This window comes from Glycine max, chromosome 14 (assembly GCF_000004515.6).
Source record: "Glycine max cultivar Williams 82 chromosome 14, Glycine_max_v4.0, whole genome shotgun sequence".
NCBI classification, from domain to species: domain Eukaryota; kingdom Viridiplantae; phylum Streptophyta; class Magnoliopsida; order Fabales; family Fabaceae; genus Glycine; species Glycine max.
Genome location: NC_038250.2, coordinates 35,922,801 through 35,941,071, shown reverse-complemented (window position 1 = coordinate 35,941,071; position 18,271 = coordinate 35,922,801). Strand labels below are relative to the sequence as shown.

The following is an 18,271-nucleotide window of genomic DNA, read 5'->3' as shown; positions in this document are numbered from 1 at the left end:
ACAGAGGAACGTGGACCCATCCAAAAATTTCATCATTGTGACCTAGAGGTCCGCGAAACAACCTCTATTCCAAGGTCTAATATTTTGTTCTAAAAGATATATGGCAACAATCTTTTCAGTTATGTTCTTTTATAGGAGAACAAATATAACATTATTCTTAATAAAATTGCTATTGGAATGAAATCACCGCCATTTATTTAAACAGAATATATAAGACTTAAATTTAACTAGGCAGAAAAAAAATTAATTCTTAGATATGAAAATTGAATTCTTTAATTAGTTCCTGTAGTTCAGAAAATTAGAAAGATGTTAATTAAAGAAGAAGAAAAAAACTTATATCTCTAAAAAGTGGCAAAGTTTGTAGCAACTAAGCCATCATTACTTAAATAATTAATATTATTTGAAAAAAGAAATCAACATATCATAATCACTTTTTTCATGAGGCTCATGCTTTGTTTTTTCATGAGGCATAAAAAATATTTAATTCTCACATATGAAAATTGAATCCTTTAGTTAGTTCCTATAATTCAGAAAATTAGAAGGATGTTAATTAAAGAAGAAGAAGAAAACTTATATCTGTAAAAAGTGGAAAAATTTGTAGCAACTAAGCCATCATTGCTTAAATAATAATAATTATTTTTTAAAAAATCAACATATCATAATCACTTTTTTCACGAGGCTCATGCTTGTTTTTTGTACTGCCTGGATACTTGTATGCATTGGTTATGTTTTCAATTTGTAGGTTTGGGTTAATTATTAAAATAGATAACATATTAAAAAAATGCAAAAAGAATATTGGTTCGGAAAGAAGCAATGTTGATCGATGTTATTTTTGTTTTTTTTTTATATTTCTTAATATATGACATCAATTTTCATAAAAATTGATCTTGTATAGTGTATGTTAACATCGATTTTTTGAAAATCAATGTTAACATTGATAATGTTAATGTTGGTAGTTTTAACATGGATCAAAAATCAATGTTAAAAATTAAAAAAATCGGTTAAAAATCTATTTTTCTAATAGTGGAGATATGATTTTGTTATTTCTAATCAAACTAATTGATGAAAAACATTAATAATAGTAGCAAATAATATTTTCCATGATATTTTTCAATCTTCTCTACATCAAAATAAGAGTTTGAATTTCATAAATAATATATTTACCAGATTTTGAATTCCATAAAAAATATATTTAGCATGTGCATTTTTCATTTCTAAAAGAACAAAAAGTTTAAAATTCTTAGACAATTAATTCAAGACTGATCATTCAAGCGTTCTCGACACAACCAACAATTGAACTTTCGTAAGTTTGTTTTCTGACATATTATTGTTCAATACTAAATTTGCATAGTTTTATTCAGTGAACAAGTAGAATTAGTTTTGTTTTTAGCCAGTAGTAATATCGTGATTTTATTTAATTGCAATAGTTTTTTTTTCAACGACGTAGTCAATATTATTCAATGAATTGGTACACGTGAACCATATATAGTCAATTAGAATTGAGAGAAATATGGTGTTCATATGATCATTACATGCACTAAGTCTTAAAAGAGGAGTAGGGGACTCTCGTTTATAGGAAGTTGGTGTTCTGGAGTATTGGGCAAAGCTTTTGCTTCGATCTTTACATGGGTTACGTGGTTTATAGGGGGTTGGTAACTCCTTACACTAGGTTTGAGTTTATTAATAATTTTAGCTTTTTGAAAGAAAAAAATAGAGTTGATTTTCACCTATCCATATCTAATGTTTTTCTTGGGTAGTGGACTATTTTATATGATCATATCTCGTGACTTACTAATTAAAATTTTTAAATTTTATAATTAAATCAATTTCAATCTTTAGATTATTTAAATTGAGTGACTGAAATTTAGTATAAAAATAAAAATCAAATTATATTAATATAACTTTGATGATTATTATATTATTTTTTAACTCTCATATATATATATATATATATATATATATATATATATATAATGTTTTAAAAGAAAACTCTCTTTATAATAAGAAATGAGAATTTTTATTAATAGCTCTTAGATTATAATTTTAAAAAACCAACCGCTCAGATTAAAACTCATCTAAAACCGCCTTTGTATATTTCTCTTCCTATTCAGATTTTCGTATACGTTTTCTTCCTCAGAGGCTCACGCCCACCGACGCTGCCAAAGCAATTCTTCACCTGTACTGTTGTATAATTCTGCGACATAAACACGATGCATTTATTTGTTCACCATGATCACGAACACGATCACACGTCAGGGAATATGGATTAGCCAATCAAAAAGGCCTAATTTCAAATTCCCATTAGCTTAACAAAGGAAAGGAAAAGAAAACAAAAATCTCTATTATTTGACACATTTACAATTTAAAAAAAAAAAACTTGAATTTTGGGTATTTTTATTGAGTTCCCCGATTTCACAAGACAAATTCGAACCAAAAAATAGAGTTCATTTATTCTGCAAACCAGACTAACCTAATCGTCTAAACTTACAGACTTCGTGGGATGAGCCTTAAACGAATTAGGTCATACCTAAGTCTATTAGTATAATAGAGATGCAAACTTAAACAAGCCAAAACAATATTTGTGTGTTTTTTTTTTTGTTTATTTAACCGGAAAAAGAACAATATATTCATTTTAATCATTACACGTTGTCAGTTTAAAATTTAGATTATTAATTTGTAATCAAATGATAATATAAAATAATTATTTTACACTCCAAATACATAATTTAGAAAGTTTTTGTTTCATGGAATCTTGATGGATGTCTAAAAATATATATTCTTATATTTGTTATAATTTTTAAAAATATTTTTGAGTATTATTGATTTATGTGAATGTTATAATTTTTTTTATCATGCTTTGTATTTATATTCCTGCGAAGAGAGAATGAAAAAGTGATATAATTTTATTTAAATTATTTTAAATTTTAAAAACTATTCTAAAAATATTAAAATATAATTAAACATAATTTTTAAAAATATCCAAAAATAATATATTTCTATATTATATTCCTGAAAATAACATTTATAAGAACAAAAGAAAATTCCTTTAAACAAACATTTCTTTTATTTTTCTATTATTTTCGTGTAAAATCCACCGTAGTCAGATAAAAACTTCCGGAACGCGGAAAGTATTGCATATAATGTTTGACCCAACATTTTATGCTGCTGGACGCGGTAAGAGAACGTGGTCGCGAAAGGTTCATCTTCTTCCGTAAGGTCAAACGCAAAATATAAACACCGGTCCTTTTGTTGGGGCGGCCACTTTTGTATTCCATATAGAACACAGAGAATCTCATTTCTTAGAAATAACGCAGAGTAGGCCCCCACTCAATGCCACACTCCATTTCACACACAAATAAAAATTAATTTTCTTTTACAAATATTATTAATTATTAGGAAAAAACAGACACTTGGTAACTACCTATCTTTTCATGTTTTTATCAGATTTGTAAAAATAATTATAAAAATAAAATAATAATTTATAAATGTAATTACAGAAATAAAATAGCATAAAAATATGTACACTAGTAATTCATCTTCTTGACTATTTCTTATATTTAGTTATAGATATAAAAAAATGTATTCCGCGTAAATAAATAAATAAATTAAATTAAATTCACTTAAGTCCGATTAATTTACTTAAAAAATTAATTTAATAAATAATAAATTTCTACAATTTATTACCATGAATTGTACAGTTAAATTACTACTTAATTTCATATTCAAATCCTTAAGGAATAAATTGAGTTAAATTTAAATAAATATGGTAAAGAAACAGTCTCTTTTCAAAGGTGTAGTTAAGTTAACCTCATTTCTGGCTGGCTTCCTGGTGGACCCTTGCAGGATACCCTCAATGACGAGTCATTCTTGGAACCAATAAATAATAAATAAATAATTACATAAAATAATAACAATAATTAATTATTAATTAATTAATTATAGAAGAATAACCCAAACCCAATCAATCACAGAGAAGAAGATCGATTCCGAAGCCCCACATACCATTTGTTATTCATATAAAAACTCGTTTTCCTTCTCCATTTCTCGTCGCACCTTTTCCTCTTCTCTCTCTTTCTCTCTTTCTAGTTCGTGTTCTTCGTCGCAAATCCGAAGTAGGATCTCTCTTGTTTTTTCTCTAGGTATGCAAATATTTGTTTATTTATTTATTTATTATAGGATTATTTCTTAGCCTACGCGTGTTTTGGATCTGTTCGTGTTTTGCGTTTTGATCTGAGCCGAGTTGTGGTTTCGATCTGTTGTTAGGTTTTTCGCGATGGCGTCGAAGCGAATTTTGAAGGAGCTTAAGGATTTGCAGAAGGATCCTCCAACATCTTGCAGTGCCGGTATATTTTTATTTTTTTGTTTTGATATTCTTTTCCTATTTTATTGTTGAGAATTTGGTTGTGTTTGTTTAAACAATTTGGATTTAAATTTTGGTAAGGAAGAAGCTGCGCGATTCTGATTTTCTAGCAGTAATATTTGTATATTGTAAAATAAAATTCCTGTTTAGAATTTTGTTTCTTAGGTTTTTTGTTGAGATTTATTTCAATCGGTTGTAGCGGATGTCGTTTGATATAGGTCTTGGTGCCGTTTGTAGATTAGAACAGTGTGTTTGATTCTGTGTTGTAGTGATTTCAGGAGGCTTGCCTGAGCTGCAAATTCTTTGAGGCTTGATGAAGCTGAAGGAGAAATAATTGTTTTTTTTGTAGAGTATTGAATTAATTTTTGCCATGGACAAAAAAATGTTTAGGGGAATGTACAATTCTAAGCATATATTGTTTCATATATTTTAAGGTGGGAATAGGATACATAGTCCCCAACATCTCCCTATGCAATTGTATTCATGATTCAGCGTTTTGTTTCCTGGATCATGCATCTGTTGGCGGCTCTGTCTGTTTTATGACAAGATTATGCAATAAAAGAAGTTAGAACTGCTGTAGTTGTAAATTTACACACTATTGATGGAGTGTGGTCCAAACCTTTATATGTGATGGTGGGTATTTTAAGGACAAAACTTGGTCATGTTCCTTGTATTTTTGTCATTAAGTTCTCAAATCAAATAATGACTAGAGGATTTTACTTTCCAACATTATATGTTTTGGAGGGAAAGGGAAGAGAGGGTAAAGTTTTCATTTTGAATAAATATTCTTTAATTTAATAATTATCATAAAATAAAAGAAATAAAATTATTTTAATATTGTCGTATTTAAGAGCAATTTAGTGCTAAACAGGCAAAAGATTAATAGTACTGTTCTAGTGTTCGGATGATAAAAGTTGCATAAAACTGTTAGAAATTAATATTTTCACCTATTTATTTCTCAAAAGTGACAATTTACTAATTAACATGATGGGGCATTATGTAGCACTATCATTTTAGGAATTTATGCACTCTATTAAATGTCTGCATTTATAAAAGATAAGTTGTGCATACGTCATGCTTTGTTGTTCGTTTCAAAACATTGCAGGTCCTGTTCATGAAGATATGTTTCATTGGCAAGCTACAATTATGGGTCCTCCAGACAGTCCCTATGCTGGAGGTGTTTTCCTAGTGACTATTCATTTCCCTCCAGATTATCCCTTTAAGCCACCCAAGGTCTGTATATTGATAAGGTGTCTATTTATGTAGTGATAAATATCTTCATTTCTTTATAAGTTTATTTTAAATAATGCTGTAGTGCATTTTCCCTTTATTTTGTTGGAATTGATTAATTGATTGTCTTTTAAAACTCATTTCTGGGAAATGATAAAAAAAATTTATGCATGATCTTTTTCTCTATGAAAAAAAAGGTTTAGTACTACAAGTGTGTGGTTCTATTGAAAAATTTTGTTAGGACCGAAATCCTTTTGTATATCTGAACATGTATATGTAGTATGCTGTCATGAGCGCTATATAACTCCCGACTGTTCTCGGGTGTGTACTTATGTATGGTGATGGATCTTTCAGGTTGCATTCAGGACGAAGGTGTTCCACCCAAATATAAATAGCAATGGAAGCATTTGCCTTGATATATTGAAGGAGCAGTGGAGCCCTGCTCTAACCATTTCCAAGGTTTGTTCATTTATCAGATAGTTAGAAAGGCCTTTGTTTCTTAAAATATTATTATTCTTTAAGTGCCATCTATCTCTGAAGGTTGAACTAGGATGTAGCAGTTCCTTAGACTCTGTCAAATGGTATTTTACCCAGCATTGTATTCATCACCATGACTAGTCATTGATATTAAACTTGGTCATCAAACTTTGTTGAAAGGCCTTTGTTTCTTAAAATATTATTATTCTTTAAGTGCCATCTATCTCCGAAGTTTGAACTAAGATCTAGCAGTTCCTTAGACTCTGTCAAATGGTATTTTACCGAACATTGTATTCATCACCATGACTAGTCATTGATAATAAACTTGGTCATCAAACTTTGTTGAATTACATGATTAGTTCAACTAATTAGTCACTTCTTGAAATGGTTGACTGGATAAATAAAGATATGACATGAGTCCATACTTTAAGATTTAAAAGGCTATAACACAAGTTTGTATGATATTAATCTAACCATGATAGAATTAGTGATAGTTAAATATAATTTTTTAATATTAATTAATAAATTTAACAGATATTAATATATCTCTTAAAAAAATAATAGATATTAATATACTGAAAGTATTATAATGTTATCTAGTTTAATCAATAACATTATTTAAGTGATTTGTAAAATTTAGCAGCCTGAAAAAAATTGAATTTAAACGAAATAGGTAACACCATAACCAACAATTGAGGTGACATGGTGATCAAGCTGGACTTGTTGGATGACCTGATTTCAGATTCTGAGTTTGACTCTTTATGAGATTAGTCAGATCACCTTTGATTCAAACCGATTGAACTGAGGCTGCCCTTGTTTGACTGCTTTTAATCGAATTCAACATAACAGCTAGAATATGTTGACTTCTGGCAGGTAACCTGGTGCTTGGACAAACTGGCTCAATCGGTCTGTCCAGTGCAGGCTTCCCAACACTAGTATTAGTCTATATATGATGTTCTTGTGTCTTGAAGTTTGAATGTCATCCATTGATCCATATAAAGCTTGGTTGTTTTCATTGTTGAAGTTATGCTGGCTGATTTGCATGAAGTTTGTATTGATGTGATCAGTTTTGAACTGATCCCATGCAGGGGGTTTAGCTGAGTCCAAAATTTCTTCTTTAAACTATGTACTTTGACATCATTGTTTACTTTGTTTATATGTATTTGGCATCTTTAGGTGTTGCTCTCAATTTGTTCCCTGTTGACGGACCCAAATCCTGATGATCCTTTGGTCCCCGAAATTGCACACATGTACAAGACAGACAGGAACAAGTACGAGTCAACTGCAAGAAGCTGGACCCAGAAATATGCCATGGGCTAATTGACATAGAGAAGAGAGCGATTTTTACTTTCAGTGTTTAGGCCAAACAGCCTTGTATGAATATTTGTGGTCTTCGATTAAGGCCCCTCCAGTTGAAGATGAATGGGGAAATATTTCTTCTGTTGTCTGTATTGCAGAATGCAAACGCTACTTTTAAAACAGTGAAATGTAAGCCCAATTAAAAAGTTTAAAATTTTAACCTTGTATTGACAGTATTGTCGAATATTTAGAGAATGATTGGTTTGCTCTGTTATTCTGTTTTAGTTAATAATTGTGATTTGTGAAGTACCCATCTCGATCTTGTATTAAGATTTTATAAATGAAATTCGTAAAACAGCCATTTTATTCAGCTTTTCTTGACAAAATCTTGAAAATAAAATGGAAATGAAGTAGTATTATTGTTATAGAGTATATAATTCAAATGGAAGACAGAAATTATAATCTCACCTTCGTTAAATATGGATTTATTTCTTTTGAAGAGAGGATTGAAGAGTAAGCAGAAATCTATTTCATCACTCGTCTGGTTCATGTGGGGTTGATTTGCACAATTCCTATTTGTTCTCTAGGTGATTTGGATTGGTGCGGTTGTCAGTTTCTATTGAAGAAACTGAAGCTTCCTTTGGTGTTGGATAGCTATACAGCCCCAAGTCTTGACTGGTTACATGAGTCAATGGTATCTGCTCCACCGTTCCAAATTTTGGTTCGAATGCCCGGATGATACTTAGGATGTGAACCCAACAATTATTACCTTAATTCCCAAGGTGGATGTTGTCAGTATCCTCACATTCTTAAGGTCATCACACCAATAGCTGAACCATATGATAAAATAAAATGGCCTTCGTGACATATTGTAATTCTTCAGTGTCTCTTACGGTTTCAGAAATAGATTTACACCAAGAGGAACCTTTATCTCTCCGTGTTATGTACTGAGCATATGGTATGCTATAGCGCTAGAGGTGAATGGAATCGCATCTCTCTAGACTAAGGTGGCCCTTTGGTTTCTCATATTTTCTTTGCCAATGACTTGGTGCTGTTGGGGTAAGCTTAATTCCACTCATCAAGCACAAACTTTTTTCATGGTTTTTGATCAGTATTGTGTTGCCTTTGGCAAGCAGATTAACAATGAGAAATCCTTGATTTTTTTTTTCTCGAAAATCACATATGTTGTCTTGACTAATGAGAGATCAGTTCTAGTCTGAACCAGTGATTAATGATTTTGGTAGCTATCTAGGGACCAATTATCTACAGAAGGAAATATAGAAGGTCTTATGCTCATTTGGTTTTAAAAAGCTAAGAAAAAGCTTGTTAGTTGGAAGATGAATAGCTAATCTATTGCAAGAAGACTTACTTTGGCTAATTACGTCAGGCAAACTTCAATCATGCTTATTGAAGTCTGTAGGGATTGAGAAAGCTTGCAGGGAAGGTATCTTATCTGGGTCTCTACTCAAGATTGAAGGAAAGGAGTTGTGAAGGTTTGGAGGAACGTAATTGATCGTATTTCACGGTTGGTTGTGGGCACTATATTGGGTTTTGGAAGGAACCCTTTTATAGTTTTATTCCTAGTTTGGGACCTCTAGATCAACATGCTTGTAGTAATAATAATGTTCCCTTATAGCAGGAGAACGTGAATGTTTCTCTGCTAATTATGGTGTGTGGCGTTGGGAAGTCCTCCAAACCAAAGGCTTCTTACCAATCATGCACCGATGCACGTATGCACTTGGAAGCTGGAAAAGCTCCTACTGATTCTGCAAATGATGATCGTCCCGTGAAGAAGTATTCTTTATAGTTGTTGAAAGTGTTATGTACTTTAAGGAATAAAAACTAAAAAAATAATTTTATAACAATGAAAAATAATAAATAATAAATTACAAAGATAAAAAAATGTATTTAAATCTATTTTTTTAATATTAATCTACTAAAATGGCATGTAGATACATTGTTGATTGTTACTTCTAGTGGCCTCCAAGGGTACAATTTGGGTGTTGCTAGGTGCACCGAGCAGTATTGTTGGTGCACCTAGCAATTATATGAATTGGCCATATTACCCTTATAGTCAAATATATTAAAAAAAGCTTTTTTGGACGTTTGATATTCTTTCGCCTTCATTTCTTTTCTTCTTTTCTTCCGAGTTCGCTTTTCTTCTCCTGTGCACCCAACATCTTCTTCCTTCTGCCATTGTCGCTCGTTGGTGAAGCTTTTTGGTGCATTTGTTGTGTTTGCTCAAGGTTAGTGCTTTGTATCTCCCCTCACCTTTTATCTGCTAGTATAATGTAGTTTAGGGTGGTTTTAGGGTAGAAGACTTATGGGTTTTTGGTCTGAGAAAGCGTGGTTTGGTCTGAGAAAGCGTGGGAGAGAGAAAGGTAGGAGACGAAGAGGTTATTCGCATACGAAAGAACGTTCTTTCGTATGAAGCAATCCTTCGTACGGAAGATCATTCTTCCTTATGTTCATACGGAAGAAGGTTGTTCCATAAGAACATACGGAAATGTTCTTCCGTATGAAGGATTTTTATGTTACGGAAGAACCTTCTTTCGTAAGTTCATACGGAACAACCTTATTACGTATGTTCTTACGGAAGAAGGTTGTTTCGTATGGAATTACTGAAGAACTTTGTTCCGTAACATAAAAATTCTTCATACGGAAGAACATTTTCGTATGTTCTTATGGAAGAACCTTGTTCCGTATGAACATACGGAGATGTTCATACGGAAATGTTCTTCCGTATGAAGGGTTTTTATGTTATGGAAGAACCTTCTTCCGAATGTGATACAAAATCTGAATTTTTAATTTTTTGTTGTTTGAAATTTGATTTTTGAATTGCTATGGTTGTGCATATCTTGCATGAAATACATTTTTCACATGCTATGTTTGAATATATGAAATACACTGTCACTTCTTAAGTGCAACCCTTGCCTTGTATATAATCATATAGACCAAAAATACCAAAAATTTGTATATAACCCTTGCTTTCTATATCCTTGAAAATAACAATGTCATGTTTGTAACCCATATGACATATAGGCTTCTCAATCTGCGAGAGTAGACTTATCCTTTGCAGACCCTTCCAATGCCATATAGAGTCAAAGAAAGGAATATTATGGGAATTATTCAAACAAACCAACTCATTGTACGTAGATCTCACAGTGAAAATACCATCAGTCATGCCTTATTCAAACAAATGGAATGACAAAGTTCATGGGGAAGAAATTGAAACATGAGATTCAAATTCCAATGTCCATCCTAACTGACAAAATCCCTAACACTCATATTCAAAATCCCTATCCCCATCTTCATCATTAAGGTAGACTTAACATTTGTAGTCGCTTTCAAACCCAATCCACCCCAAGCTTTAGGCTTGCAAATATTCTCCCAGGCAACTGTATGAACTTGTCTTTGATTCTCATTATCTCCCCAAATGAAAGCTCTACACTTTTGATCAACTTCATCACATTGATGTAGGCAAGCATGACATCGATCAACTTCATCTCTGATTGTCATCATCTCTGACTATCTCCCTTACCTTGTCTAATGTAGTGATTGGGCGAAGCCTATTATGACTATCTCCCTTAGTTCTTTAATAGTTTAGTTGTTTGTCTCTAAATTTTCAAAAGCAAAATTAAGAACAATTTCTCCTGAAACCAATATACACAAAATTGCATGACATACCTATTTGTGTTGCATTAGGTAGAAAATTTTAAACCAAATAAGTACTGAGAAACCTTATTTACCAATTATATGAATACTTAATTTGACAAAAAAACTACATTGTTCTTCATGATTTTTCAGATCATGGTTAGAACAAGAGGTCTAGCACGTGCTTTAGGTAGTGGTACAGGTAGAGGCACGGTTCGGGATGAGCATGATGTTGATGTTCCCTGGCGTCGTAGGCCTACTGCTTCTGCCCATAGGCAACGAGTTCAAGTTACTGTCGCTGAGGATGTTCCTCCTCAGGTGACTGAGGATCTTGATGATCTGGTGACTGAGGGTGTTGTTGATATGACCGAGGATGTCCATGATGTGGAGGAGGACGTAGATGCTGCGGACGTAGCTGCAGATGGTGCTGAGGAGTCACCTGTTGATCATGGATAGGGATTCCCTGGTGGGCCACGTGACCCATCGGTCCTGACATCGTTTGTTGACCATGTGGCGTACAATATTTGGACTGGCCAAGTAACTTTATTTTTTATTTTTTGTTCTCTTGTCTGTGATAATGAATGTTAACTTTTATGTTGTGTTATTCAACTCAGGAACGACCTGAGTTGAAGCTGGTCTCCCACGGTAGGAAAGTTGATAAAATTGGGAGTCCAGCGCCTGAGATTGAAGGCCTTGTTGCCGGCACCGGATTAAGTCCATTGATCGGATGTTCTGTGGTCATCGGCGATCCTGGACTGATATCCGCATTTACGGAGAGGTGGCATAGGGAGACCAACACCTTCCACCTTCCAGTGGGAGAGTTGACTATCACACTGGACGATGTGGCGTGTCTCCTCCATCTTCCTATCACAGGGGCATTACACAGGTTTGAGCCTCAGGTCGTGGACGAGGTCGTGTTGCTGATGACCGAGCTTTTAGAGGTATCTAGCCAGGAGGCTCGAGCTGAGACCGTATGTGCTCATGGGGGCTTATGTGCGACTATCATGGCTCCGTGACATGTATGAGAGTAGATGCCAGGCCTGACGTTGGATTGTAACGGCACGTGCTTACCTTCTCCACCTAGTGGGTTGTACTCTTTTTGCTAGTAAGAGTTCAACCTATGTTCATGTGGTGCATCTGGGGGCTTTTCGAGACCTGGGTCAGTCTGGGGGCTATGCATGGGGAGTTGCCGTCCTGGTTCACATGTATGACCAGTTGATTGAAGCTTCGCAGACCCCCACACGACAAATGGGTGGATACTTGACGCTATTACAGGTAAATTTTAAAGTTCGTAAACTGGTTTAAGTTGAAAAATGAATTTTAAAGGTTTTTTTTTATCTTATGTTCACTTTATTTGTGTAGTGTTGGATATATGAGTATTTTGGCAGTGTTCATCAGTGCGTGACTGATGATGCGTACGCTGAGACTACCCCACGTGCCTCGAGGTGGCTTATGATGAAGGCACACATGAAGGGGATCAAGGGAGCACCGTACAGGGCACGTTTGGACGCTCTGACGATCACAAATGTTTCCTGGTTGCCCTACAGTGACCACCAGGCAGTTAGGGGCTTCGACCTGATTTCATGCTATTAGGGGCAGCTCAGATGAGGTCATGTTGTGGTCAACATCCGACCAGAGCGGGTGGTCCGACAGTTCGGGTACATCCAGACCATCCCTCTGCCGCTGATAACTGCTCTATTGTCGTATGACGAGATAGACGACTGGTGGATGCATTTTGGGGACCATTTAGCACCGGCAGGTGAGATCTGTGTTATCCCCGGGCAGGTATTAGTGGACTACATGGACTGGTTTTTCCAAATCTCTCACCGGTTCATCACACCGACCCAGGAACGCGATCAGTCGAGACAGCCAGTTGCCCCAAATGTGATCAAGCCACATGTGCCGAAGGTTGCAGTCGCAGATGATCTCCCCAGACATTCAGTGGTATTTTAATTTGGTTTAGTGTTTTTTAATTTATTCTTTATTTGATATTTTGTTATAACTGTGTTTTTATGATTGTCACAGGTTTCTTGTGAAGGATGCGAAGCAATCGCAGAAAGGTTGGAGCGTGTGCTCAACCTTAGGATGGTGACTGCAGGAATTGAGTTACATGACATCATGGAAGATTGCCTGTGGCTCGCTAAGGGAGAGGCCATTGCTGGAAGTCTTAGGACGTGACGTAGACAGCGCATAGATTAGCTTTTGATATGATGTGTATTATTTTTGTGTTTCATAACATTATTGTTATTTCTACACTATTTTGGTAATACATATTTTGTTAATTATTTGTTTCATTATTTAATTTTTTGTGTAGTGTTTATGACTTACATAATCAATTGGTGAAAATAAAATCTAATTATGCCTAGAACTAAAAAGCACAAAATAAAAAAAAAAGGATTTGGACCGTAAAAAATATGGCTAAGTACCCCTGTTCGGTGTATTTTTAAAATTAGGTGCGAGTCGCGCAAGACATTCGAGGGACCCTATTTCTCATGTTTGCACGTCAAGGAACGCAAAAAAAATAATATTGTGAACCGGTTCCATCGAATAGGACCTGAAATACAAGCACAAAATTCAAAAAAAGTAGGATCTGGACCCTTGAAAGTATGCCCAAGTACCCATGTTTGGCGTTATTTTAAAATAATGTGCGAGTCGTGCAAGACATTCGAGGGACCCTATTTCTTATGTTTGCACGTTAAGGAACTAAAAAAAAATAATATCGTGAACCGGTTCCATCAAATAGAATCTGAAAAACAAGCACAAAAATAAAAAAAAGTAGGATCTGGACCCTTGAAAGTATGCCCAAGTACCCATGTTCGGCGTTATTTTAAAATAATGTGCGAGTCGCGCAAGACATTCGAGGGACCCTATTTCTCATGTTTGCACGTCAAGGAACGCAAAAAAAAATAATATCGTGAACCGGTTCCATCAAATAGGACCTGAAAAACAACCACAATTCAAAAAAAGTAGGATCTAGACCCTTGAAAGTATGCCCAAATACCCATGTTCGGTGTTATTTTAAAATAATGTGCGAGTCGTGCAAGATATTCGAGAGACCCTATTTCTCATGTTTGCACGCCAAGGAACTAAAAAAAAATAATATCGTGAACCGGTTCCATCGAATAGGACCTGAAAAACAAGCAAAAAAATAAAAAAAAAAAATAGGATTCGGACCCTTCAAATTATGCCCAAGTACCCATGTTCGGCATTATTTTAAAATAATGTGTGAATCGCGCAAGACATTCGAGGGACCCTATTTCTCATGTTTTCACGTCAGGGAACGCAAAAAAAATAATATCGTGAACCGGTTCCATCGAATAGGACCAGAAAAACAAGCACAAAAAAAAAGGATCTGGACCCTTCAAATTATGACCGCCTAAGACATTCGAGGGTCCGGATCCTTTTTTTTTATTTTGGTGCTTTTTTTTTCAGGTCCGATTCAATGGAACCGGTTCACAATATTTTTTTTTTGAGTTCCTTGACGTGTAAACATGAGAAATAGGGCCCTCAAATGTGTTACTCGACTCGCTCATAATTTTAAAAAAAATGCCAAACAGGGGTACTTGGTCATAATTTTAAGGGTCCAGATCCTATTTTTTTTTTATTTTGGTGCTTTTTAGTTCTAGTCATAATTACATTTTATTTTCAGCAATTGATAATGAAACAAATAATTAACAAAATTGAGGTGTCCAAAATAATGTAATAATAACAATAATGGTGGTGCAACCAGCAATTTAGTGTTGCTAGGTGCACCCAACAATTTTTTAATATCCCCATTTTGCCCCTGTGGTTATTTTCTTTAAAAGGAAAGTTGTGGTCCTTCCTCCCTTACGTTTTCAACTTTGTTTTTTTGCATATTTTTCTTGTGTCCCTACTAGCTTATTGTTTGAGAGTCATTTTTTCGGTGTGGTCCCGTTGCTATGTTAAAGTGTGGTTTTTTGAAACTGTTAGAGGGTTAGTGTTGTTGTGTACTTGGAAGGTGCTGCACTGGTTTTGACTCGAACGAGGTATTGGGTCTTTCGTATATTGTTCTTTTGTTGTGGATGAAGTTTCTTCGTTAAGGTTGTTATGAAAGAAGCTTTTCCTCATAAATTTGAAAATACGGAAGAAATTCTTCCGTAGGATACATATGGAAGAACTTCATCCATAATGCCAAAATCATACTTATGGAAGCACTTCTTCCGTACGTATAATGTTTCCATTACGGAGGAAGCTCTGCCAAAATCATACTTACGGAAGCACTTCTTCCGTACGTATAATGTTTCCGTAAACGTTGTTTGTTTGTATGGAATAACTTCTTCCGTAAAGTTTGTACGAATGAACTTCTTCTGTAAAAATGTACAAAAAATCTTACGGAAGATCTTTTTTCGTATAAGGTTACGGAAGAAGTTCTTCCATCAAATTTTATGGGAGATCAATATTGGAATAATGGGAAGTTGTTGGGTGCACCAGCAATACTGTTGGGTGCACCTAGCAACACCCGTACAATTTTAGTATGGATTCTCTTGTTAGTTGGGCATTTCCCCTCATGGTTTTTGAAGCATAATGTTGATGGTTTAGTGCGGAGTCCATACGGTTATTCTGCCTGTGGTGGGTCTATTATGAAGAGATTAGAGTTTTGTGTCTAACCTTAGTGTTTGTCCCGAGAAAATATTAGATGGTTAAAGATTACTATGTTGTTTAATAATATTTATGTCATAATTAAGAGTTATTAATTGTTTTTTTTATAAATTTAAATTTTTAAAATGTCATAAAAATTGATTGATAATATATGACTACTTAATAATCTCAATCTATCTAATAATATGTCATTTGCATAGTGATAAAACAGAAAATGAGTGCTAACGTGACACTCTAATACATTTCTATGAATATATATTTTTATTGGTTAAAATTTATTAAAAATTATAAAATTAAGAGAAAAAATCATTAAATAGGATATATGATCCACAAAATTATTGATTTTTAATAGATTTCCACCAATAAAGAGTTGACCATATATAAGAGTGTATTAGAGACTTTCTTCTTAACATTTCTCTGTATCAGAATTTTGGAGGTTTACTTCATGACTCACAATTGGCCCATTGTCTGTACATTAGGAAGGAGGCTGGTGGTGGAGGTAGATTCAAAGCAAGTGATCCAACTAGTGAAAGGCACCTGCAGTCATGTTCATGACTTTTTCATCTTGATCCATCAAACTAAACTCATGAAGCATGCCTTTATTGTTGGGCGTAAACCCAGTTCAGTATCTATGTATATAAAAAATAGACAGGCAATTGCTTCCTTCGTCTCTGAATTTGTTTCACGCTCCTTTTTAATCTTCCACAAAGCCTAATCCGAAATGTAATTTTACATTATGGATTAGTCTTTCCAAAATGTTACTGAAATGTAAATTTTTATATTGTTGAAGAATGACTAATTTGGAATGTAAATAACATTCTGACTTAGGGTGCCTGAACCAATTGCCAAAAAGACACACATATGAATTGTGTGTATTATCACTTTATTGTGAGCGAATGCCTAATTTATTTGGCTTAATTATTAATTTGGTTCTTAAATTATTTTAAATGACTCAATTTGATCCCTAAATTTTTAAAAGATTCAATTTGATCGTCAAATTTTTTAAAAAAATCAATTTGATTTTCAAAATTTTATAATGTTCAATTTGATCATCAATTTTTTAAAAATGAATTAATTTTGATTTTAAATTATTTTAAATAGTTTAATTGGTACTTAAGTTCTTAGAAATATGAAACCAAATTAATTCATTTTTAAAAATTTGAAGATCAAATTAATTCATTTTTAAGAATTTAAAGACTAAATTGAATCTTTTAAACATTTAAAGATCAAATTGAATAATTTAAAATAATTTGGGGATCATATTGATAATTAAGGCAATTGATTCCATAAGAAATAGCTAAGCTTCAAAAACTCTAATCTCTACATCTTAAAATTAAATGAATGAACTTTGGGTAGAGTTGTGAATTTTGGACGGATATGGATTGACCCATAACATCACCTTATTTTTGTCTTCTAGGCCGGGCTCGGTCAATTTAATTACAAATTAATTTTTTCTTGAATTTAATCAAACCCGCTGTGAGCTACAGATCAAATAGGCTTAGCTTATAGGCTTTTTTTTTTTTTTTTTTAAATTTAACTCACTTCTTATTTCATAGCAATATAAATTTCACCAAAAAAATATAAACAATATGATTAAAAAAATTTATTATATATTTAATATGAGTTTAATGTCTATACATTGACGGTGTAAAAATAATTTTATACTCATTTAATCATAAATCACCGTTTGAATTATTTTAAAATAATTATTTTAGAAGTTAACAACATAACATTTAGATTGTGATTAGATGACTCGATATTATTTTTTACATTGTCAACATATAATTTTTTTTCTCATTTAATATTTATGTAAAATAATCATTTTGCTAACATATTATATAATTTTAATGACTAATTTTAATATTTTCATAAATTATAATTAAAGATTGAATATAAGTATTTAATAGGTAATATATTCATGAGTCACAACTTGACGAAATTCATCACACAAAAAATGAGTTTAACATAATAAAAAGAAAGTTTGAAACTCATTAAAATAAAAACTAACACAAGAGGTTATCATATTACAAAAAGTGTGTAAGATAACATTAAAAAAAAAAATAGTATCACACCAATTTTCTCAAAGTATTTTCAAATATTTCATGTAAGTGTTTTGGCTTTTTTCTACGGTGGTTCAAAGTTCTCATATGTTTTGTAGGTAATTCGTAATTGTAAAACACTACTAAAAAAAAAAATCAACAATCCGTTTCCATGTTAATTGTACCATAATTCATATTTATATTAAATCATTAAAAAATAATGAAACCTGAAAATAAATTGTTAAACTCCAACTTTTATTATCTGCCTAAAATTTTCACTAATAATTAATTTATATTTGTTTATGTTAAACAGTAAACATATTGAAGTATAAATTAAGAGGTGTATTGAACTAGGATTTTAAAAGACTTTTTTAGTATAAAAAAATTCTGTGAATTTTATAAGACTTTGTGAAAATGTAACGACTTTTAAGATTTGTTTTAAAAGACTTTTATGATTTGAATTTTGTAGTATAGATTTTAATGGATTTATAAGATTTGGAGGGACTTTATGGATTTAAAAGATTTTAATAGACTTCCTAAATTTTTAGAAAACATTCAAAATTATAAGAGTTTATAAAAAAAAATTATTGAT

The 18,271-nt window shown here is 32.8% G+C and overlaps 2 protein-coding genes across 2 annotated transcripts; both read left to right on the top strand.

Moving 5' to 3' along the window:
- Positions 1-4,049: 4,049 nt before the first annotated feature.
- Positions 4,050-7,672, top strand: LOC100806349 (ubiquitin-conjugating enzyme E2 10-like). Its single transcript, NM_001254429.2, has 5 exons — positions 4,050-4,139; positions 4,264-4,343; positions 5,466-5,593; positions 5,945-6,049; positions 7,244-7,672. The coding sequence occupies exons 2-5, from the start codon at positions 4,274-4,276 to the stop codon at positions 7,385-7,387; spliced, it is 447 nt and encodes a 148-aa protein (NP_001241358.1). The 5' UTR covers positions 4,050-4,139; positions 4,264-4,273; the 3' UTR covers positions 7,388-7,672.
- Positions 7,673-11,176: 3,504 nt separating this feature from the next.
- LOC102665326 (uncharacterized) lies at positions 11,177-12,613 on the top strand. The gene is made up of 4 exons (XM_014766736.1): positions 11,177-11,461; positions 11,635-11,991; positions 12,185-12,295; positions 12,383-12,613. Exons 1-4 carry the CDS (start codon positions 11,177-11,179, stop codon positions 12,611-12,613), a joined length of 984 nt encoding a protein of 327 aa, XP_014622222.1.
- The last annotated feature ends 5,658 nt before the right edge of the window (positions 12,614-18,271 follow it).

Excerpts from the sequence above, each read along its gene's own strand:
- LOC100806349 (NM_001254429.2), top strand. The coding sequence starts at position 4,274 with ATGGCGTCGAAGCGAATTTTGAAGGAGCTTAAGGATTTGCAGAAGGAT. Across the intron at positions 5,594-5,944 it reads ATCCCTTTAAGCCACCCAAG|GTTGCATTCAGGACGAAGGT; the intron begins GTCTGTATATTG and ends TGGATCTTTCAG. Across the intron at positions 6,050-7,243 it reads CTGCTCTAACCATTTCCAAG|GTGTTGCTCTCAATTTGTTC; the intron begins GTTTGTTCATTT and ends TGGCATCTTTAG.
- LOC102665326 (XM_014766736.1), top strand. The coding sequence starts at position 11,177 with ATGGTTAGAACAAGAGGTCTAGCACGTGCTTTAGGTAGTGGTACAGGT. Across the intron at positions 11,992-12,184 it reads AGGAGGCTCGAGCTGAGACC|TCTGGGGGCTATGCATGGGG; the intron begins GTATGTGCTCAT and ends GACCTGGGTCAG. Across the intron at positions 12,296-12,382 it reads GATACTTGACGCTATTACAG|TGTTGGATATATGAGTATTT; the intron begins GTAAATTTTAAA and ends TTATTTGTGTAG.